Source organism: Cibotium barometz, chromosome 60 (assembly GCF_041138505.1).
Source record: "Cibotium barometz isolate CiBa-2024 chromosome 60, ASM4113850v1, whole genome shotgun sequence".
NCBI lineage: Eukaryota > Viridiplantae > Streptophyta > Polypodiopsida > Cyatheales > Cibotiaceae > Cibotium > Cibotium barometz.
Genome location: NC_141105.1, coordinates 26,185,936 through 26,211,120, shown reverse-complemented (window position 1 = coordinate 26,211,120; position 25,185 = coordinate 26,185,936). Strand labels below are relative to the sequence as shown.

Below are 25,185 nucleotides of genomic sequence, written 5' to 3'. Positions count from 1 at the left end.
TATCTTGATTAAGCAAGAAATCAAGATAGCCCAAGAAATTGGCATTCGAAATGTCGTGCTTGATCTTTTTTTCAATAACCATGGAGCCTATATGGAGAAGAAGCCCCTTTTATCTCTAGGTATTCCCACCCTAGCGCATATCAATAGCCAATACATCATTGCATATGGGGGGATGTATAACCATCATTAAATTCTATTGTACTTTACAAAGTAGGTATTATGTGCATAGTTTTTATTAGGAAATGAGGTGGATTACACTAGTTATTACGGACTTGGTGGTGGTGCTGGGGCAGAGGGGTCACATGTAGGACCAATCTAGACAACCTCCACTAGCCCTTCGTGGAGCTCCGGTGGATGAGACATTTGCCCCCTCTCTAGTGTTAAGGGACTAGGTTTTTAGGTAGGGGTGGACATGTGTGCATTGCTCTTTTATGTTCTCTTGTGTTGAGGGCACTAGGTAGGGGTGGTCATGTGTGTAGCCACAAAGAGAATCCAACATGTGGTGCATCGCTCTCTTATGTTTAGGCACTAGGTAGGGGTGGTCGTGTGTGTAGCCACCACTAGGTAGGGGGTGGTCACATGAGTGTAGCCACAAGGATCATCCAACATGTGGTGCAACTCTTCTCATGATCCAAGGCTCCTAAGACCAAGGTAAATATCTATTTTATTGCTTCAATAACTTCTTCATAATGGTCTTTGTGTTTTGGCTAAATATGTAGGCACTAGCATTTGGGAGTGCAGATCTAGCTACACTTCTACAATGTAGAGAGCTTCATCAGGCAAGAACGAAGCTTCAACGGTTGAGGGAAGATGTGGAGGAGATGATGGGTGAGGGCACGTGTTCAGTTTGTACAGGTTTCCTTGATGCGATAGGCTTCTATGAACTAGGATGCATGCACTGGTCTGACGTGCGAGTTGCCCAGTTTATAGATATGTTGTAGATATAGCCACATACAAGGTCTTCGGGCACAAATACCTCTACCTCGACATGAGAGATCTAATGCCAGTCTCTCACACTACACATGAAGACATGGAGGATATTGCATATGATTTGGGTATTGATGTTCCCTAGATTCCACTAGGTTTTTGAGAAGCTTGTCCATATGATGTAGCAAGGAGGATCATTGGGGAGAGGAGAGAGGCAAACATCACTAGAGCATGTTGACTCATCACCTCGAGAGTGTACTCACTATAGAGGAGTGTACAATGGGTATACGCAAGAGAAAAAGACTCCTAAAGAGGGAAAAAGTGTCCTGGCCCATTATTAGCCTATGTCCACATATCACTACATGGCTACAAAGCTCAAGCACTTATTGCTAGACGAAAAATATCCACCAATAAATTCAAATTTGAAATAATTATTAGAAGAATAAGACTAACAAATTGTGACATATGTTCCATAGCCTTGTACTATCTCACAGTTTAGTGCACTAGTTGTATATTTAGTTACTTTGTGGTGGCAAACCTTGGACGAGGCCTAAGATGGTACATTGGGCCTACATGTTCCTCACTCCTCTATCTGTCACCTAGAAAATTCATACTTGGCTAAGCTTGGTGACAATACTACAACTCTACTTACCACCACTCATAACACTTTACTCAAACCCACAATAATTCTCATCAATCTAATCTATGTTGAAGATAGCTAGTCCATCTATGGGATTTTTTCCACAAAATGCTCATGAATCCTTGAAGATTTTTTATTGTGAGTTTAATGGCCTAACTTTAAATCCCTGGAGTGACTTAGTATAGTTTTGAGTGTTACAACGGGTACATGGATAGTACATCAAAGGTATCTAGAATATGTTTTTAAAAAGTTTATGAAGAGGGTGTCAAATGTGTATCGGAGTTATGTAGAAGGCCATTGTAACAAGTAGCTTTGAGAAGTCATTTTGAAAATCCACCAACAAATTATTACCTCACGTGTGTCATACTTCCTCATGCATAATCCCACCCCTACTCAATAAAATATGGCGAATATTTTTAAGAGAATTGGAAACAACCCTATGCAAGGCCAAGGTTAAAAGGCAGTTTCTAGATGGAACAAAGTAGCCCCAAAATGAGAAGCCCAATGTGCACACTCAAGTTGTTTTGTTGGTGCAAAGATTTACTGAGATACACTTTGTAGAGTAGTTAATTTAACACTAGTCTTGTTTGAAAAAACCACTTTTGTAGAGTAGTTAATTTAACACTAGTCTTGTTTGAAAAAACCACTTTTGTGGCTTTTTGGTTTTTATAAAAATTAAAAATCTCTTAAGTTACTGAGTTTCAAACAAAATCCTCTTAGGAAACTCTTCTTAACACATATACGAAGTTGAAAAAAAATAGAGTTGCAAAGAATGAATCAAAAATACTATTTTTCAATAGTCATAAACTAGGTGGAACCTGCCAAAGTAGCGCTAAATGTGTGTATATCTTATTAAAACCCAATCAAATAATTTTTACACATGCCAAAAATCCCATTAAAAATGTATCATGTACACAATGTATGTATTCACTTAAAATGATGATAGAATCAAAGCTGACAACATTTTTTAGCCCTCTAATTAGAGCGTGCTGTTGAATATTTCAGTCACTTTTATGGCTTTTTACTATTTTTAGTAAAGTCTTAGTTTTAAAATTTCACTTTTTTGGGTAAAACAAAATTCCCATATAATGCACTTTGTTATTAGGGGATTTCTCAATATTAATAGAGTACTTTAAAAAAAACTTGGAGTTTAGTCTTTGACGTGTGTCCATTAAATTTTCTAATAAGAACAGAGCTAGGTATCAAATTATTATACTAAAATTAGCTATATGTTTTTGACATGTTCATTAAAATTTTTAAGGATTTTAATAAGAATAGAACCAGGTATCAAATTATTATACTAAAATTTTTTTAATTCAAGTTTTATACACAAAGCATATATTTTAAACCCAATTTTTTAAAATTCAAGTTTTGGTGTGTTCGTTATATGTATTAAGGATTTTAATAAGGATAGAGCTAGGTATCAAATTATTATACTAAAATTAGTTATAAGTTTTTTATTCAAGTTTTGTATACATAAAGCACATATTTTAAACCCAAAATGAATATTAAGGGTCAAAGGATGTTGTACATGGAGATTTGTCTTACCCATAATAACCAAATAAAAAGATACTATGAATGGAATATTAAACCTCACACCAAGAACAAAATAAAACCTCACACTAAGCATAAAACCAAAACATAAGATATTAATCAAAGACAAAATATTGGGTGTAATCTCCCCTCTCGACATGTCTATGGCTCCTTCTTGCACATGTGGTATTTAGATCATATCAACAAAAAAAGCCCTTAAAGCCATTAATAGAGTGCTTTTCCAAAATTGGGCTTTTCTTTTACAAAAGCAACCTTTTACCATGTCTAAGATATCAAAAATAATAAATTCTTTGCCCAACAACTATGTACATGGGCCTCACATAATAAATTAAAATAGTACACATATGTGCACTTAGTCCAAATTAGTCCAAATACCTCTGCAAGAGTTCACGTCCATTGCCCATCATCGTCATCCTTGTACTCATAGAGCCTATACTCATACAAAGACACCTAGGCATGAGTTCACACCCAGTGTCCTTCATCGTCATCCTCGTACTCATAGCCTATACTCATACAATCTATAATGTGAGATCTCAATTAAATTGGAGTCACTCATGACCAATTACTATAATGTGAATACGACAGTATTTGGACTCTCACAACAAATCAACTCACATGTATGGTACAAGTATAAACACCAAGTACAAATACAACCCAAATCCACACAAGCATATATTCAACATCATGTATTTAATAGAATCACCCACAATATTGAGCTATATACAATGACACACTAGGTATCCCAATTGCATGAGTGAGGGTACATGTCACATGTAACATTCTCTCTTACTTGGATTACAAATGACCTTAGTTGCGTGTCTGCTGATATAGCAAATAAGATCGGGATATTGATGGAAAAATCACCTGGGCATCCACTTAGTATCTTCAATTGGATGGATCGTAAAAGTCACACTAAGTATCATTTTTAGAGTGATTATGCAATTGAACGTATGGATGGAGAGCTTTTAAATAGTACTAACTCTAAATGGTAAATATCTTAATGGTCTTTTTTTAAATGAAGCGATGAGAACTATGGTCAAGTGTCAACAAGTGTCGACTTGGTCCATATGAATATCATGATGGTTATTGTCAATTCTTTAATGTATATACCATCCCATACCAATCCGACATCAAGGAAAAAGACAACAAAGTTGAATATTCTAGAAGTTACTTTCTATGTGAAAGAACAATAAGTTACATATACTCATTAGTGGCCTAGTCCTGTGAGACATGTGCATCATTGTCTAATCACTTCAAAGTTTGGGTGCCTCAGGTCTCGACAGCAAATGAAGCTCTAACTTTTTAACACTTTGGAAAAAGGTGATGTTTCAATATATATTTTAACTAGACCAAAAGTCATTGCTATGGTCATTTCTAAGTTTGTACTTGACAAGGATATTCACCTTATCCTCCTATCTCAAGGATGGCGATCTTGATTGTAGGTTTGTAAAATTGACTGTCTAGTTTATTAATCATATACACAATAATACTTTAGTCATCAAAGTTAACCAATAGTAATCTAAACCAATAATTAATCTCTTTGCAAGTTATGGACGTAATGGATATAGCTTGCTTTAGCATGAGGTGGACAAAACATGCAAAACTATAAAATTATCATTGCATTGTCATGACATGGAGGTATTTGAGATGGCCTGAATTATTCAAGAACAGGAAACAAATAGGGCCCAGAAAGGAATTTAACAAAAGAAGAAATCAAGAAGCCATGGAATTGTGCAGGTTACTCAACCACCTCAACAAATCTATGGCTTTCCAAGTAAAAGCCTCCATTGATGTATATACCAACACACTTACACAAATGATCATAGAAATCTTCTGATGCACCAGCACCTAGGACGCCCAAAATTTTTCGCCTCTGTTAGTTGCTGACATTATCAGTGTAAGAAACTGATGCGTGAAGGAGAATGGCAGAAGCAACAGTGAGGCTTTTTGATCCAAGAAACTAGTGCATGGAGGAAGGAGAATGGAAGAAGCAAGAGATAGGGGCCTTTTATTCCAATAACTTGAGTAACCAAGCAGATAATATGGACTTTTGGTTCCAAAACTTCATCAGAGAGAGTTTCAAACAAGTTACACCTAAGAGCTTTTATCTTGGAAGGAAATCACAATTTTTAGAAGAGTGGTACACACATGCAATTAAAGACCTTTATGTAATGACATCAACTTTAATCCCCCACAAGGAGGGTTTACTATAAGCTTGAGCTTGACCTTTATCAAAGATTACGCCAGGAAACAGGTTACACCTAAGAGAGCAAAGCGGGTGAATCTAAACTACCCTTTTTGAAAAAACTGTACATCTGTACGCATGTGTCTCTTCTATCCTTGCGTATGAAAGTGCACTCGGTCAAAGGAAGTACTAGAGCCACGCTCTGATTCAGATGACAAGGTTGCCATGGGTTCTGACTCCTCGTACACCATCGTGTGCATGGTGTCCTCCAGTGCCATGAGGTGGATGCGAGCTGGTTGGCCAGCGTGGCGATACGCTGAGAGTTTGCAGCTGATAGAGGCAGTGTCAAAGCAGTGAATGCTGCCATTAGATGAGATGAGCCACGGGGTCACCTTCTCATCAGCCACCCTGGTTACCACTAACAGCTTCCCTGAAGCTTGAGCTGTAGTTAGAAGGTGCCGAAGCCCAGCTCGGTCAGCAGCAGTTCCTACTTCCACAGTTGACACATAACAGAAGCCCTGCGGCCATGAAAGCTATTGTGGATATCTTTATTTTTAATTTCTTACTTTTACTCAACCTTCTATCCTTGGGTTTTGTCACCAAAAATTACATTTTATTATTATTACCTCCTCTGTTCTGCTGATGCCCACTCCAAGCCGGGATTCATCTTCTTCAACCTTCAGCCCTACTGCAACTTCAGCAAAGTTGGGTACATACCATACCCTCACAGCCCTCACAATTCCAATGTCAATGCCATGATAGTCCTCAAAGCCATAGATGCCTGTGTTCACAATGCTGGAGAGATCACCTCTAGAGTCTGAGCTCACAGTGCTACTTGATGCTTGTTGTCCTGAAACCTGGTAACACAATTTTTCAATCAATCTTATTGTGCCCTACTAGTGATAGTTTGAGTTCCTTCAATTTTAGTGCCTTGCACAAAACGTCCCCATACATGCTACAACACCACAATGATGGCAACCAACCTTTGACCATCTAATCAAATGCTTACACCATCATTTACACACTATTAGCAAGCAGTCAAATTGCTTTTCTGGACAGAATGTTTCAAATCATATGCTATAACTTGTTTTTTCTACTCCAAATTCACCTTTGTGAGAAGTGGCTCCGTTTGTATGCTGAGGAAATTTATGGGCACCCCCGAAGCCTGTGATGCAGACAGCCACGCCATCGTTCGGGCAACTGTATCCTCGAGGTTGCCATATTGCGGCATGCTAGCAGATTCACCTGTGCGTGGAACCACCAGCATAGAGAATAACATGCTAGAGCTCCCCATGGGCTGCACTTGCTTCATCTTCTCTTCCCATGAGTAAGGTACATTGACATCTGTCAGTTGTGTCTTTACCAGGTGCGACACCATACGTGCACATCTCATTTCTGAAAATAAAGAGAAGCTTACGACTTTAATGGATTTGGTATGTTTGATGCACATGATGCTCGTTGCAATGAGACACATGAACATTCAAGTGATTGTAGAATGACCAAACTCAAGCCAAACAAGGATACAACTCGAAAGTGACCTAAATGAGCTTGGCTTGCCTTTAATGCTACTAAAAAGCCTGTGCTCTAAGGTCAACCATTTGCTTTACAGCACAAATGAAGAGAACATCAAAATGAGGATGGAGCAACATTAGTCCAAAGTAACCTTGTCTACGATCCTTTGAACAAAATGGGTATAAGGCATACAATACAGATTTGAGTTTGGAACTGTGTCTTTATTGTATATGATTTTGTCCAGTGATATACAATCAGATTAGATCTATCTTGCCTTGTCTTTCCTGTACTTGTAGTTTATGCGATTATACATGTATGTGAGGAATGTATTTTGGGAAAGATCCATCGCAAACCATTTCCCAAGGATGGTGCAGTTAGAGCTGAAAATAAATTACAGCTCATACATAGCGACGTATGTGGTCCGATGATGCGGACACTATCCATAGGGGGGCATCTTTACTTTGTCACATTCATTGATGACTACTCAAGGTTTGCTTGGATATATCCTTTGAAAGCAAAAGCAGATGTGTTTCCATGCTTTCAACACTGGCAATGGCTGAAAATATGTCTGGATGTGTAAAGTACACACACACTGCTCAGATAGAGGGGGAGAATACATGTCTAATGCATTTAAGGATTATATGCTTCATAATGTAGCATTATATGGTAGTGATGTGTGTGAACACACTTAGGACCGCCGGGGCACTTTTTCCCTCACTAGGAGGTTTTTTCCCCCATGCGTATGTACACCCTCTTATCTACTCATTTTGGGGTGTGTACTTATCTTTTGTATCTGGCACACATTTGTTCATTCTATTCTAGTGAGCTTGTGTGCTCTCAAGCTTCTCTATCTTGTGTGTGTGCATTGTTGAAACCCTAACCCTAATTCCAACAATTAGTATCAGAGCTAGCTTCCTTGACACTTGATCTAGTAGTTTGCCTCTCTCCTCACTACCCTATTTTTCTGTCTCCGATTGAGATACCCTCTTAGGAGAAGAAGGTGTATACTATAGTGTGCTGTATACAAAGTATACAACGTTTTCGGGATCCGCGGCGCGATTCGGACAGGCTGCCTTCATGAAAAGGTGTAATCACCCAAAACAGTCCTACATAAAGGACCCACTCCCTAGTGGAGTGAACGAACAACACAATGAGCAAAACTGCCTATTTATAGGCCTTCTTGAACACTTGGAATGCTGGCCGACTGCTGGTCGGCCAGCCGACTGTGCATTAAATACCTAAGCGTTGTTCTGACTGTGCATTAAATGCCTAGGCCCTGTTCTCCATGCAGTCGATAGGGCATCCATCATAAAACACTGAGGCGCCTGAATCTCGTATAGCCGACTCCACTGTGTGTAGCCTACAGCACCCCTTCCATCTCTTCCATGCCCTGCTCCAAGTCCAACTCTGCCACTTCTGCACTTTGTGCTCCAAATCCTAGTTCTAGTTATCTTTTACTAGTTGCCTCTTCTGGACTAGCATCTGGATATGTCCATGGGCAAACATGCACATGAGATCCCCCTCTGCTAAACTTGATGATGGGATTCCAACCTTTTCTTGGATAACTGTCATCATCCCGTTCTATTCCCGAAGTCCCTCTGTCATCCATCGGTCTCTGGCAACCCTTTCTCTGAAAACCCGACCTGGTCTCCAAAACCACTCTGACTCTGAATAATATCTATGCATTTGTTTCATCCAGTCCCCAATCCGTTCCTGCCCTGACTCTGAACACTGTCTTGGTCTTCATTCCTAAGAAATGAGTCTGGCACTCTCATATCACCCCTTGGAGGATAATCCTCCCTTGGGATCGTTGCCCGAGAACCTGTCTGGCTCCCAGGACTGCCATCCCCTCTGGCTTTGTGGAACACCACCAACAAACCTCCTGGGAACTCTTCCCGTTCTTGTGTTCCTTGCCTTGGGCTTCGTACTTGTGCACTTTCCTGTACCTTGGACCTGTACACCTTCATATGGGACTGAATCAAGGTTTAGCCTTGCTGAGCCCGATGCTCTGATACCAATGTAACACGCAGAAGCTCTAAGAGTCTTCTTTCAGCCCTAAACACCACTTAGAACATGTTGATGCAAAAACGCAGACAGAAGGGAGAGTAGAGAGAGAGAGATAACTGGAAATTCAGTATATTCATATGGTACAAAAAGGTACCCCTAAATCTACAGCCATGGGCTGCCTTCATGAAAAGGTGTAATCACCCAAAACAGTCCTACATAAAGGACCCACTCCCTAGTGGAGTGAATGAACAACACAATGAGCAAAACTGCCTATTTATAGGCCTTCTTGAACACTTGGAATGCTGGCCAACTGCTGGTCGGCCAGCCGACTGTGCATTAAATACCTAAGCGCTGTTCCGACTGTGCATTAAATGCCTAGGTGCTGTTCTCCATGCAGCCGACAGGGCATCCATCATAAAACGCTGAGGCGCTTGAATCTGGTACAGCCGACTCCACTGTGTGTAGCCTACAGCACCCCTGTTGGGGTAAAGGCATTATGCCCACCCTTGTAGTGTGTACAAGCCCATAAGTTATAGTACATGGTACACTTAGTACTTTTAATGTACTAAGTGCACTATGTGTACTAGTGCAATATACATGTGTGATAGGGGAGTCACACACTCATCCCTATGAGTTGACTTATCCCCACAACTCTCTCTCTCTCCCTTCTTCTCTCTCTGTGTATGTCTCCCACATGAACTCTAACCCTAATTAAATCTCCCATTCAACTGGTATCAGAGCTTAGGTAGCTGTCTTGATCCTCTCCCTCTTGGTGCTGATTTTTCTCTACTGGTTTAAAAGCCATTATGTTGGTCATACCCTGATTTCTCTGCTGGTCGCCATCCAGACACACGGCAGCAGTGCTGCGTGTGTAGAACTGTTGCTGGCGTTAGACGAGTTGAGTCCTACAAGGCGAAGCGCAAATACACGAACGTGGCACAGGCTGGCGAGCGTTAGCCACAAGGCGTCAAGAAACGGAGCGAAGGCCTTTAGGTGGACTCCGTGGGGAAGCGTGTAGCGCTACTAGGCCAAGGCGTAATATCAGCGCTCGCAGCAATACTTGGCGCCCGGAAACCAAAAGCGGCGTGAGCGAGTACCCGTAGCGCGAAGGGGAGGCAAACGCGGCGCTTCTCCTTCGACCTCACAGAAGGCGAACTCCTAGCCGTCTTCGCCCAGTACGAAATCGCCTCAGGAGTCCAGAGCAGCAGCAGCATCATCATCAGCAGCAGTTGGCTCAGTTCCACCGAGACGTTCTGGGAGTTCCTGCTGGAAGTCGCACTCTCCGGCAGTACGACCGGCTTACTGTTGTGGTAGAAAGTGCTATTCAAGCGGCAGCCCTTAATGCAGCAAACCCAATACTCCGTTCTTATGACCTGGTGGCTATTCGACCCACGAGTCAGAGAGTGTTCGATCAAGCTTGCACTCATTTAGAGCTTCTCGGGAGCATTTCAAGATTTGAAAGCACGGAGAGAGTTGTTTGCCAATGCACAGCAATAATTTTCTACAACCAAAAAAAAACAAAAAACAAAAATTCAGAGGTACATGCTTCAATTTTTTTTTGGGATTTGCAATTGAGTAGATACAATCATCAATTGAGCAGGTACAGGTGCCGAATTGGTCAATTTTGAGCAAAATTGGCAAAATTGGGTGACATTGGTCACAATCAGGATCAATTTGCAGGAAATTGGATGTCAAAATTTGGGGCTTCTGATGTAATTGTGCAATTAAGCATTCATACATGCTGTATGATGTGAGAAATCGCATATTTGGGCAAAATTGCAGCAAATTGCAGTGCAAATCAAGGGGCTTTTGTGCCGATTGGATTGATTTGCATGCAGGCACTCGCATTTGATGCTTTGGGCAATGTGTTGATGCCTGACAAGCACTCAATGTGCCTGTAAATCAAGGTGTATTGGATGTATATGTGGCCAGGGGGAAGCACCGTGAAGACTCTGGATGCCTTCATGTGCGTCAATGTACCATGTATGATCAGCAATTGATCTTAAATCAAGGGGCTTTTCAAGATTTTATGCTAGTTGAGCTTGGCAAAGCAGCAGGCAAGACTTTTATGCCTTGAATCCTCAGAAATTAGCTTGCAGTCAAGGGCTTTTGCCCAATTTCTGTTCGGGACTGTTGTATGCAGTGTTCGGGACTGTAAAAGTCTGATTTTCATTCATTTGGACAGCCAGGAGAGCATTTATTGCTACTGTACCTGCTGGTACAGATTTGGTACAGCTTTGATTTGAGTGGGAAAAAGGTTCATTTTCAGATGCTGTACTTGCCGGTACAGGTTTGGTACATCATTGGTGAGCACTTAGTACTGCTGTACAGTACTTTGAAAGGGGAACAGAGCACATTTAAGGTGCTGTCCTAAATCTGCAGCAACCAGATTTTGGTGATTTCATCACATACAGTGGGAGAAAAGTTGCATTTGTGCTTCCGCAGTGGGAGATAAAGCTTGGGAGAATAACTGTGAGCACTTTGTGTGCTTTTGGTGCAGTGTTTGCACATTTTGCAGGGAGTCAGGCATTGACAGGTTGCATATTGCTATGGCAACCACAGGTGAGAGCTCTTCATTGCTTCACATCAAGAAGCTTGAAGGCTCACATAACTATGATATTTGGCAAACCCAGTGCTACAATGTGTTGCTCCAGAAGAAGCAGCACAAGCCTATCAAAGAAAGGGGTGTAAAGCCCGCTTCTCTTACTGCTGAAGAGTGGGAAGATATGGATGAGCTGGCAAGATCTACTATCATGTTGTCTGTGTCAGACTCTTTACTTTTCAGCATTCGTGAAGAGAAGATAGCTTGGGGAATGTGGCAGAGATTGCAGGACTTGTATGCCCAGCAAAGTGTATTGGTTGAAGAAACTCATAGGTCTTCAAATGAAGGAAGGGGCGTCTATGGCAGCCCATTTAAATGAGTTTAATGGTATTGTCAGCCAAGTTATAAATCAAAAGTTGGCAATGGACGATGAGTTCAAAGCCACCTTTCTCTTATGCACTTTGCCAGAGAGTTGGGACACATTCAGGACAACCACTAGCAATTCAAATGCTATGCTGTCATATGCAGATGTTGAGGGTGCTCCTCTTCAAGAAGAGATGAACAGGAAAAACAACTCTGTTGGAAAGTCCAATGCAATGAATGCACGTGGGAGATCCCAGCAAAGGGGTAAAAGCCAAGTACGGGGAAGGAGCAAGTCTTGCTCCAAAAAGGACTTGGAATGCCATTATTGTGGCAAGAAGGGACACATCAAAAAGCAATGCTACAAATGGAAAAATGATCAAAAAGAAAAGGGAAAAGGCAAAGACAAAGACAAAGACGAAGCCAAAGATGTAAAGCCAAAGGGCAAAAGTGGAGTCAAGATTGAAGAAATCAATGTGTCACATGCAGGTGACAGTGAGGATGAGATCCTATTCACATCTTCACTTGATGCCCATTCACTTCTTACAGGAGATGGTCATGGTATGCACTCATGGATCATTGATTCAGGTGCCTCCTTTCATGTCACAGGTTGCAGAGACTTGTTTGTCAGGTATACTGCTGGCAATGAAGGAGTAGTTTATTTGGGTGATAACCATGCATGCAAGATTCTTGGCAGAGGTAATGTGAGGCTTGTGTTTTCAGATGGCTCACAGTTTATGCTCCATGATGTCAGGCATGTGCCTGAGATCAAGAAGAACCTGCTTTCTACTGGACAGCTTGATGATGCTGATTATGTTACCACATTTGGTCGTGGAAAGTGGAAGATTAGTAAGGGCTCACTGGTTGTTGCCAGAGGCTCTAAGGTGGACACTCTTTACTTCATGCATGCAGGTGTTTGTCACCATGCTAATGTAGATATCGTTTTGGTTACTTGCCTTCTCTAAAGTTTTCAAGTTTTCAGTTTTGTGAGCATTGTATATATGGTAGGCAACTACAGTGCCCCCACAAGAAAGCTCTTGGACAGAAAGATGCTCAGTTAGAGCTTGTGCATACAGATGTATGTGAGATGCCTCAGCTTTCTTTGGGAGGGGCAAAATACTTTGTCTTTTATTGATGATGTCACACGCAAGGTGTGGGTTTATCCTCTTCGTTTGAAGAGTGATACATTCTCAGTGTTTGAGAAGTTTGTTGCTCTTGTTGAGAATCAAACTGGCAAAATACTGAAGGCTTTGCGTTTCGACAATGGTGGAGAGTATATGTCCAAACAGTTTCAGGACTTTTGTGATGCTAAAGGCATCAAGAGAGAGCTCTCTACTCCTTATGATCCTCCACAAAACGGGACAGCAGAGAGGATGAACAGGACCATTCAGGAGAAGGTCCGTTCTATGTTGTCACATGCAGCGTTACCTCATGGTTTTTGGGCTGAAGCTGTTATGAACTTATAAACAGGTCACCTAACACGAGGCTTGGTGGGAAAGTGCCAGAGGAAGTATGGACAGGGAAGCCTCCATCATACAAGCACTTGAGAGTGTTTGGTTGCGTTGCGTACGTGCACATACGCAGGGAAATGCGCACCAAACTTGATCCTAAGTCTCACAAATGCATATTCCTAGGATATGGTGACAGAGGTGAAATGGGGTATAGACTTTGGGATCCCGTGAATAGAAAGATTATACGCAGCAATGATGTCATTTTTTATGAAACATGCATGTATAAGGAGCCTGCAAGGCAACAGGAGCCTAGCAGAGTCATCTTTGATGATGATGGACATCATGGACAACAACCAAGGGCTGTAAATCAGCCATTACAGTAGCAAAACCAGCCCTTAAATGGTGCTGAAAATGGTCCAAATGGACAGCCAGAGATGGCGGAAGATATCCCTATGGATATACCACAGTTAGAGGAGATACCGGGCATGATTTTTCAGCCTTATGGCATGGAACAGGAGCCACCAATAGGTGATATGCAAGCTGGACAGCAACCTGCAAATGATGGTCATTGGGTACGGAGGTCCACAAGACCCTCCAGAGCCCCTGACAGGTTTGTTCCAGGGGTTAACTACTTGATGCTCACTGACTGTGGGGAGCCCTCATGTTATAAGGAGGCTTTACAGAGGGCAGACAAAGCTTTTTGGGAGCGTGCCATGAAGTCAGAGATGGATTCTCTGCACAAAAATGGAACATGGAAGTTGGTGCATTTGCCTGCAGGCAAGAAGGTTTTGCCATGCAAGTGGGTTTACAGGCTCAAAGTTGCACCTGATGCAAAGCCAAGATACAAAGCCAGGTTAGTGGCTAAGGGCTTCAAGCAGGAATATGGTGTGGACTTTGATGAGATCTTCTCTCCAGTGGTCAAAATGACCACACTTAGAGCTGTGTTAGCTTTGGTTGCACATGATGATCTGGACTTGATTCAGATGGATGTGAAGACTGCTTTTCTTCACGGTGATCTCCATGAGGAGATATATATGCAACAGCCAGAGGGTTATGCATTGAGTGGAAAGGAGAAGCTTGTATGCAAGCTGAAAAAGAGTCTTTATGGGCTCAAACAGGCACCAAGGGAATGGTATCATAAATTTGATACATTTATGAAATCCCAAAAATTCAGGAGAAGTGACATAGATCACTGCTTATACACCAAGAAAGCTTTGGATGGCAGTCTATTGATCCTCATCTTGTATGTTGATGATATGTTGATTGCCGGGAAATCTCGTAAGGAGATGGATACCTTGAAGAAGAGGCTGCATCAAACCTTTGATATGAAGGATTTGGGTGATGCAAATCACATTTTGGGTATGCGGATACTTCGGGACAGAAATCAGCATGTGTTGTATTTGTCCCAGAAGGAATACATTGGCAAAGTTTTGCAAAGGTTCAATATGGACGGGGGGAAGAAGACTAGTACTCCTTTGCCTCCATATGTGAAACTCAGTGCTATGGACAGCCCACAGTCAGATAGTGGCAGGGCTGATATGGCCAAGATTCCGTATGCTTCAGCTTGTGGCAGTCTCATGTATGCCATGGTTGCTACTAGGCCGGACATTGCATTTGCAGTGGGAGTGGTTTCTAGATACATGGCCAACCCTGGCAAGAAGCATTGAGAAGCAGTGAAAGGTGTCATGAGATACCTGAAGGGCACACAGGATATGTGCATTTGTTTTGGCAAACAGGATGCATTAGTGCATGGTTACACGGATTCGGATTATGCCGGTCATCCAGATAACTGGAAGTCTACTACCGGTTATGTGTTTACATTCACAGGAGGTGCTGTGTCATGGATATCCAGGATGCAGAAGTGCACAGCCTTATTTACTACAGAGGCCGAGTATATTGCAGCCACAGAGGCTTGCAAGGAGGCATTATGGCTATCTCGGTTAGTGGTTGATTTGGGTTATACAAGGGATATTCCATTGTTGCATTGTGACAGTCAGAGTGCCATCCAGTTGGCAAAGAACCCTGTCTTTCATGCAAAGACGAAGCATGTGGATGTGAAGTATCACTTCATCAGAGAGGTGATAGAGAACAAGCAAATTCAGCTTGTTAAGATTCATACGGATGACAACCCGGCTGATCTGTTGACAAAGAGTTTGCCTCCGGAGCGGTTTGCTCATTGCAGACACTTGATGGGCATTGGATGAGGCCAGTTTCAGCCTTGATATGGCCTTGTATATTATCATGTACATGCTGATTTTTCTTTTCTTTCATTTAAGGACACTTTGCCTTTAAGTGGGAGGTTGTTGGGGTAAAGGCATTATGCCCACCCTTATAGTGTGTACAAGCCCATAAGTTATAGTACATAGTACACTTAGTACTTTTAATGTACTAAGTGCACTATGTGTACTAGTGCAATATACATGTGTGATAGGGGAGTCACACACTCATCCCTATGAGTTGACTTATCCCCACAACTCTCTCTCTCCCCCTTCTTCTCTCTCTGTGTATGTCTCCCACATAAACTCTAACCCTAATTAAATCTCCCATTCAACCCCTTCCATCTCTTCCATGCCCTGCTCCAAGTCCAACTCTGCCACTTCTGCACTTTGTGCTCCAAATCCTAGTTCTAGTTATCTTTTACTGGTGGCCTCTTCTGGACTAGCATCTGGATATGTCCATGGGCAAACATGCACATGACATGTAAGACTTCAAAACAGGCATGGATGCACTTGCTGCATTATACCAAGTGCGCAATGAAGCAGTGTTGCATATCTGCGCAAACAATTGGAGTTTGAGCACATGAATGAGGGAGACTCAATGGACAGCTTCTTGACCAAGATCAAAGATTTTAAGGAGCATCTTGCTAGTGTGGATGAGATATATCCTCATAGTACATTGGTGCCCGCAGTTCTCAATGCATTGCCGGATTCTTATCAGAGTTTTGCATCTACCCTTAGACTCATGATGAAGGGAAATCCAAATGCCCTTACATTTGATGAGCTGGTTTCAGTACTCTTGCAAGAAGAGCAGTCTAGGCCAAACAGATCTAATATGCGAGTTGGTGACTGAGCTTTTGTTGCCAATCAAAAAGGCAAAGATAAAGCTTCTTCGCATGGTGGCTATGAGCCAAAATCAAAATCCTCAGGTAAGGATGCAGAGAAAGAAGGTGATAAGCCTAAAAAGAAGGGCAAGTGTCACTATTGCAGGAAACCAGGGCACTACATACATGAGTGCAAGAAAAGGCTAGAGAAGGAGAAAAAGAAAGAATCGGGCATGGCTGTGTGACTGATGCATCTGCACCAAGTGCAGAGAAGAAGAAATCTGCAAGTTTTGCTCAAGATGATTGGGCATGGACTGTACATTGCAATGTACATTGCAGTTATGACCCTTCTGTTCATGATGTATGCATGTCAGTGGCAGAATCGAATGCTTGGTACTTTAACAGTGGTGCTAGTAAGCACATTACTTCACCAAAAAGTTTGTTCTCATCTCTGGAATCTGGCCCAAGTGCAAGAACCGTCACATGTGCAAATGGTTCTTCATATCCTGTCAAAAGAGTTGGTAGAGTTGTGCTCACTGCTGCAAATGGGGACACATTTACTCTTTCGAAAGTTTTATATGTGCCAAGCATTAAGAAGAACTTACCGTCAGTTTCAGCCTTAGCCTTGTCAGGCTTGATGGTGAAATTTGTGGATGACAGATGTACAGTTCAGGTTAGAAATGATATGATGGTTATTCTATCATTGCCTTAGGTACCTTGTTTCATGGCCTATATAAGATGGATGTATTTGAGAAGTTGCAGCATGATGCTTGCTCAATCTCTACGACTAGTGCTATGAGTGATGCAGAATTATGGCATGCACGATTTGGCCATCTGAATTATGGTAGTTTGTTACGCCTTCAAAGGCATGATATGGTGTCTGAGTTGCCAACTCTTGAGACCCCTACTAGACATGTATGTGAGGGGTGTATTCTTGGTAAAATGCATTGGACATCACTTCCAAAGGATGGATCTGTGAGAGCTGTTAAGAAATTACAGCTTATACATAGTGATATATATGGTCCTATGAGGACACCATCTATTGGGGGATATCTCTACTTTGTCACTTTTATTGATGATTACTCCAGATATAGCTGGGTGTATCCATTAAAGCAGAAGTCAGAGGTTTTTATGTGCTTTAAGCACTTCGTATCCATGGCTGAAAATGCATGTGAATGTAAAGTTGGCACCCTTTATTCAGATCGAGGGAGGGGAGTATATATCCAAGGAATTTCATGCATATATGGCTGAAAAAGGCATAAGGCATCAATGTACAGTGCCATACACACCTCAGCAAAATGGTGTGGTTGAGAGGAAGAACAGGTCTCTCATGGAGATGGCACGATGTATGGTGAAAGCCCAAGATTTACCTCATGGTTTTTGGTTAGAGGCAACTATGTGTTGAACAAATGCCCTACCAAGGCCTTGCAGTCTAAAACTCTTTATGAAGCTTGGCATGGTAAGAAGCCTTCTGTGGCTCATTTGCGTGTTTTTGGTTGTCTTGCTTATGCTCTTGTGCCTGAGCAACAACGCAGTAAGCTTAATGATAAGGTAGTTAAATGCATATTTGTGGGATACAGTTTAGAAAGCAAGGGATAGACTCTACCATCCGGCCTCAAAGCGGATTTTGGTAAGTAGAGATGTTATTTTTGTTGAAAACTTAGTTCAGCCCATGCTTTCATGCAAAATACAGCAGAATGTATGCTCACAAGACATGTTTGATTCGCTTCTACCTTTGTTTAATGGAGGGCAGCCATATGTAGAGCAGTTGAATGCTCAACCAAGTGCTGAAATTCAACCTTTGCAGGTGCAAAATCAGTCTTTTGATGAGGTAATTATTGAGGATGTAGTGGATGAGGAGAGAGCAGCCATAGAAGAATCTAGGCGTATGCCAAAATGACTTGTGCAGACATTGAGGGATAGCAAGTTGGCAGCTCCTTTACCTAGCAGAACTCGTGCAGGTTCTCATCATGCAGATTATTCTCATGTGGATCATGTTCTCATTTCTACTTTATGTAATGAGGAGAAACCTGTTTCCTTTGAGGAAGCACAGGATAATGATCATTGGATGCATGCTATGCAGGATGAGTATAACTCTACACTCAATTATGCCATATGACCCATTGGACGACGACAATGCCAGATATTTTTGGACTTCGCAATCTGGCGGTCATTGAAACCAGCTGGCCCAGATGACTGCATTGGTTTTCATATTTGGGCGGTCATTGTGACCAGATGGCCCAGATGACTGTATTGGATCTCATAGTCGGGCGGTCAATGCGACCAGATGGCCCAGATGACTATGCAAGAAATCTCGGGCGGTCCTAATGACTAGATGGCCCTAAGCGACAGTCTAAGCGATTTCCCTCAGGAACCAAATGGATCAACATGGTTTCTAATGAAACCATACAGGATAATCCATGAACAGGAGGATCATTACTTGTGCATTGCATACTGATGTATGTTTGAATCTCTTTGACTTTGTGTGTTGTTTTTGATATGTGGACAATGCTTGGATTTATGGCATGTGATAGTCCACTGCGCTTCAGACTACCAAGCCAATACCTGGAGTACCCAGTAGACGCGAATGATGCATACTTGTTTGTTGACTAGCTTGTGTCTAGCTTTTGCAAAAGGCAAGTATGCATTTATTATATCTAACACATGTGTCAAATCCCCACGGATCCCCTCGTGATCGATCTTGGTTCGAAACTCGAATCCTGCAAACAAACGAACAACAAACAACAAAGGGGGTGCAGGCCTGACTCACCTCCCAACCATGACAGCCGTGGGCGAGCCCACAGCCTTGGCCGTCCCCACCAAGCCACGGGCTGAGCTAACTAGGTTGACGTACCGACCAATCTCCTCCTCGCGACGTCTCATACTGCCGCGAAGCTGCCCTCGCGGGCCTCGAGATTGCTGTCGGCCTCGGTTGCATAAAGCAGGTGCACGTCTGCACTAGATCCAGGTTCCAAGACCATAGAGCTCTCACAAACTCGCGAGACTCTCTATAATACAATAACTAACCTTGGCCACCCTTTTATAGGCTCTTGGCCGGTCATCAGGCATCCACACTTGGCCGCCCGCCCGTCCATACTTGGGTGCCCGGCCGTTAGTATTTCCCTAACTCAGCTCGTCAATCAGCCTGCCTAGTTCCAAGCTTCCCCAAGCCTCGAAACTAGTCTTGCATGCGTATAGCACACGGTAGATACACACTGTGCACATGACATACCACTGTCAAATCCCCACGGATCCCCTCGTGATCGATCTTGGTTCGCAACTCGAATCCTGCAAACAAACGAACAACAAACAACAAAGGGGGTGCAGGCTTGACTCACCTCCCAACCATGACAGCCGTGGGCGAGCCCACTGTCTTGGCTGTCCCCACCGAGCCACGAGCTGAGCTAACTAGGTTGACGTACCGACCAATCTCCTCCTCGCGACGTCCCATACCGCCGCGAAGCTGCCCTCGCGGGCCTCGAGATTGCTGCCGGCCTCGGCTGCATAAAGCAAGTGCACGTCTGCACTAGATCCAGGTTCCAAGACCATAGAGCTCTCACAAACTCGCGAGACTCTCTATAATACAATAACTAACCTTCTTGCCTAGTCATCGGGCGTCCACACTTGGCCGCCCGCCCGTCCATACTTGGGTGCCCGCCCGTTAGTATTTCCCTAACTCAGCTCGTCAATCAGCCTGCCTAGTTCCAAGCTTCCCCAAGCCTCGAAACTAGTCTTGCATGCGTATAGCACACGGTAGATACACACTGTGCACATGACAACATGTGACAAGCTTTGAAGATGTACCATCAAGAACAAGCAAATCGGTCAAAGAAAAGGCAAAAAGATGTTGCCAAATGAGCAGAAGGCACCACATATATGAGGAAAGACCAAATCCACAAGAACACCAGATGGGGCTGATACCAGGAACATATAGACTATTTGTATCCCATAGTTGAGGATAACTGTGATATAAGAGGGAGGGAATGTGCCTTCCGAGCTCTTTTCACTCATGCTTGGACACATGGACAGGTTGATGAACAAATGGGAACAAGGTTCATAAAGCTGGCACAGGAAAAAGCACCAATCTTGGTCAAAAAGCAAGAAAAAGCAAAAAGTCAAACTGTGTTGACCACTTTTCCAAAAAGCAACTCCAAGGCCAAAAAGCAGGGCCCTGAAGCTAGAAAAGCATAAATCAAGAACTTTGGGCTATATTTGATTATTATTAAAATAATAAAAGGAGAAAAGGCAAAACCAAAGCAAAAGCCATGTTTAGCAAAAAGCAGGGACCCCCCTTCAAGTATAAAAGAAGCTTGTATCCTCTTGATGAGATAGAACAACTTGGTGAGATCAACTTTGTGGATCAACTCTTTGAAGACCAAAATTGTGTATCATATTCATTAAAACTCTCGCCGCCTCATCTCCACCAGATTGTTGCCACTGTGAACCTCTGCCAGCTCCTCCACCACCCTGCAGCGCCCTTATCCGCCCACTGCGCCGCCACCTCCGCCCTTCACCGCTAGTAGCGCCGCCTTGCTTGCGTCGCCCTTCTTGTTTGCGCTGCCTTGCAAAGCGCCGCTTGCTACCCCTGAGCACTACGCCACCTGCTACCTTTGAAACGCCGCCGCCTACAGCTCCTGCAGCGCGCCGCCTTTGCTACGCTTGCGCAGCCCAATAAGAGCTACCTTGCACTGCTTGTGCCGCCTCCATTTGTTGGTCAGGCAACGCCGCCAACAAAGCAACCTTGACTGCTCAGCCAGCACTGCCGGCAAAGCAGCCCCACCTGTGCAGTGTTTGTTTCACCGCCGCCTTGTGAAAGTTGCCGTTGGCTCCTTCTAAAATCTCACCAAGAGAAACTGCCATTCAAGGCCTCATATCTTCCACCTCGGTGTTTACAGTTTCAAGATTGGGTATTAAGGTTCCCTTGGATATCTGTGAGGTTTAGGATTTGGTTCAGAATTTGATTCAGACTTTGGACATTGGTACTAGCCCAGTGTGACTCTTGTGGGTCATCCTCATGGTGTGCTCGGCATCAGAGATCTTGTGCCTCGACACCGACTTCAGCCCGATCTCATCATCAACATATTTGTTTGATATTGTATTCATTTGTTGTATTGGTCCTGGCTTGAAAAAGCCCGTGGATTGCTCCTGAAATAAATTCCTGAAAGGGGGCGGGGCCTATTCCCCACTCAGTGTGGTGTACTGTGTAAAATCCCTACACCCCTCTTTTTCTTCCCTTTCTCTCTCTATCTATATCTCTTGGACAAGTGGTTGAATATGCCACTGTACGCTCCATTGGGCTGACACTATTGCTACAAACTAGCCTCTACCATGTTGGAAACTCTTCTCTATTCTTGGTGGTCCCTACTCCAAGGTTAAGGCTCTCTACCACCTCTACAGACTACCTTGATGCTGGCTGCTCTCTTTCTCTCTCTCTTGAAGGCCCATGAAGTACACCGACTATTAGGAACTGTTTTGAAGGCCTCCATCGTGAAGAAATATTGAAGGCAAGGGTATTTGATCATTGTATTATGATTTTCAGCCATTGGGCATTTGTCCTTTTAAGTGGTTATATATGGACAGCCTTTCGACACTTGCTACAACAATTGGGCATGTATTTGAGCCATTGGGCACTTGCTATTGCCATGGGGTATTGTATCCTAGCCATAGTGGCTTATGGACAGCTTTATGGGCTTATGATTCAGCCATATGGGTTTCTGGACAGCTCTATGGGCTATTGGATAAGTTGTGTTGGCCACTATCAACACGGAGTATACATGTTCTTGGCATTTTCATGGGGCTTTTTGATGACAACCCCTGTATATAAATTATTCATGGTTGTATGTGGATAAATCTCGAGCGTGTGCGCTCCCAAAGCTTGTACATGATATTTTTCTCCTTGGTAAGGAAATACTCCAAAAGAAGAGAGGGGGGGGGGGGGGGTTCGGCCCATTCTGGCCTCTATGTGCTCTTTTATAGTTTTGTAGAATTAAGTGGTATTTGTTTAAGGTTGTGGCTAATTTAAGTGTTTAACTGCATTAAGGGTCAAGTGTTTTGTGAAACCCCTTTTGCCCACTCAGAGTTACAGATGGAGCAGATTTTGTCCCCACAAGATTTCATTCGTCTTGTGGCTCACCAGCCATGGGGGTCTTGCAGTGGGAATCCACTTCATTACCTAAGCACAAATGCCTTAACACCCACCAACCAGAGGCAGGAGCTTGTTGGCAGCCTTGCAGCAGTGTGGCGCAGCGAGGCCATTTAATGTATTTCCGCTCCCTTGGCAGAGTACATCAGATCCATATGGACAAACCTCATACACACTCTTTGCAGCCATCGGAAGCAAGGCAGCGCACAGGTCATGTAAGAGTGCCATGCAGGCTTCCTCTGCACTGGAGTATGGGACCCTTTCTTACCCATGTTGTGGGAGGTATCGCTGGGTATTATAGAGCCTAACTGTGGCTTCCCCCCAACCCACGATGTAGTCTCAAGCCTGTTGTACAGATATTCCCTCTTCAAAAGGTTGCTATCAGCCCTCATGCATGTATAAAATTTGTTCCTCTATGGAGGAATATTTTCTTGGGGGGTTAAAAAAACTTTCTGCATTTCATGGTCATGCCAAATCAATGTCATGAATCATGCCTGATGGTCTCAGCCCTCTTGCAACTTTCTGCGCGTCAACATAACAGTCTTCTCCCAGAATTTATTGTTTTATGTTGTCCCCAAGATAAGTAACCCTGATGAAGTTGGAGCAATGCTAATTAGTGGCTCAATTAGGAGACAATTTGTACTAATTAGTGTAAAGTGACCTTCACCAATCAGCATGGGAAACAGGACCAGGTCAGGCATTGGTGTGGCTCAAGCCCAATACCTGGATGGTAGGTGGTGGTATGGTACGCCAAGGCTTGGGTGAGGAGTTATTGACCTAGCCTCAGGACCAGGGTTGCTCCAAATGGAAGTTATGGATGGTTGGTGAGCTACCTCCAAGAAGGTTCAATAATGAACTAATAGGAATTGGAGTTTTGCAGGCTGAAGTTGTTAATCACACAGGGTACAGATCAGAAACCCGAATCCCTTATGTGTTCGTTTTGTTTGAGCTTGACAAAGGAAAACATTTTATATAGCACATGTTTACGGGAAAATTTTTGGAAGACAAAAAGGTGCACAAGCATTACAATGATGGTAGTGTGGTGAGCCAGTAATGCCATTAAACCTAATATAAATTCGAAAAAAAAAAGTGTAGAAGTGTATAAAAAGTAAGCCTATAAATTACACCAAATTTCAAGATTAAGTAAGCCTATAAATTACACCAAATTTCAAGATTACATGACATTTAGAAGCAAGCAACCTGAAGGACAATGATATATTTTTACCTTGCAAGGCCAAGCACTCCTCCTCTGTAGAGTCTGTGAACATGACAACATGGGATGGGTCATTTGGTGCTTTGAGCACATACTGCTTTTTGAGTATGGTGGAATCATCTGGCACAATAGAGGCCCTAATGGTGGCAACCTTGCCTCCACCTCTCTTCACTTTGACGAGGAGGAGGGTTTGGCCTGTGGTGAAGAGGCGGCGGAGCTCTTTCTGGAGACCAGATTTGCCACCGGCAAAGGGGGAATTGAGCTCCAGCCCATCGGAGCTCACCACCTGCTCCACAATGTCCCCTGCAAGAAGCTTGCCCCCGCCGAAATCGTCACTTTTGGCATTGCTACTCAGGCCCTTGATGCCTACTACTGGTCTGCTGCCCGGGCCCTTTATGCCCACCGCTGGACTGCTTGTACCTTTGCCATTGGAGGCCCTGCTGGTCTTCCCCTGCGCATCTCCAGATCTCGATGACTGCGAAGATGATGATGACATCCCCTTGGAATAATAGTAATTCAAGCTTTTCTTGGGTTTGGCTCTAAAGGGGCAGAGAACCGAAACCCTAATTTACTCAAACAGGCAATCTTATGAGCGCGAAGGAGGCCCTAGCTGACCCCAGAGACTAAGAAACAAGGCAATCTGCTGCAGCGGTAGACGACAGCTTGAAGCTCAAAAACCCATGTGAGCTCGCCTGCCATAGCCAACCGTAAAGGTAGAGATATGCACACCAAGGAGCCAGGTGGTTGCATGTTCACAGGTCAAGACTTCACATATGTTCCGTGAATTTTGTTTTTTTATTTTTATTTTGGCGAAAACACTGGTTTTTATATAACACACCCAACTCCGGTTACATGGACGCGCAACACCGTAGAGAGCACAGATCGAACCCGCACCACTGGTTGGGACTTCCTCCACTTTAACCATTCCACTACAGTCATGTTCCATGAATTTTGAGATTTTCGTTACTACACGAGTCTGTCTCCCTTGTACACTCTTGCCACGTGGCAAAATGAGATGGCCACAAACTGTTGTGGCAAGGGCAAGAATAGTGAGAATAATAGTGTAGCGATGAGTGGGTGGATGGGGAGATCGACAAGGGAGACTGCTTGTCTACAAACATGGGTAAGCATTTGGGTAAAGATCTCCCCTTAGGGATTCCATGCCCTTCTCCCCTTAAAAACCGGTTCCACCACAGATGTGTAAAAGGCTTGAATAAAACTCTATGCTACTTTCAACCAATAATATAGGTCTTCAAACCTTGGGAGCATGGCCTTACTGTGTTAACGAGTTACAACAGTTATGAGCTACATGTGCAGAACCCTTGCCCTTCAAGACTGCCCAAAAACGGTAAAAACCATCCATTTCCTAGAAAATGTTTCACAGCAGCCAGAATGCCCAAAAAGCAAGTAGGATATATAAAGATTCATTCGACCTTGAAAATATATATTATAAGTCTATTATATCATGACAATCATATTTGTAATGGATAGATTTGCTCTAACAATATCATATCATGGGAGACTCCGAGAGAGAGAGAGAGAGAGAGAGAGAGAGAGAGAGAGAGAGAGGTAGGGTGACAGATCGATGGATGGAAAGAGAGAGAGGGAGGGA

The 25,185-nt window shown here is 43.3% G+C and overlaps 1 protein-coding gene across 1 annotated transcript; it reads right to left on the bottom strand.

Moving 5' to 3' along the window:
• Nucleotides 1-5,103: 5,103 nt before the first annotated feature.
• Nucleotides 5,104-24,330, bottom strand: LOC147605176 (uncharacterized). The gene is made up of 4 exons (XM_086794153.1): nucleotides 23,586-24,330; nucleotides 6,415-6,701; nucleotides 5,933-6,163; nucleotides 5,104-5,824 (listed from the first exon to the last, which is right to left on the bottom strand). Exons 1-4 carry the CDS (start codon nucleotides 24,067-24,069, stop codon nucleotides 5,456-5,458), a joined length of 1,371 nt encoding a protein of 456 aa, XP_086650279.1. The 5' UTR covers nucleotides 24,070-24,330; the 3' UTR covers nucleotides 5,104-5,455.
• Nucleotides 24,331-25,185: the final 855 nt, after the last annotated feature.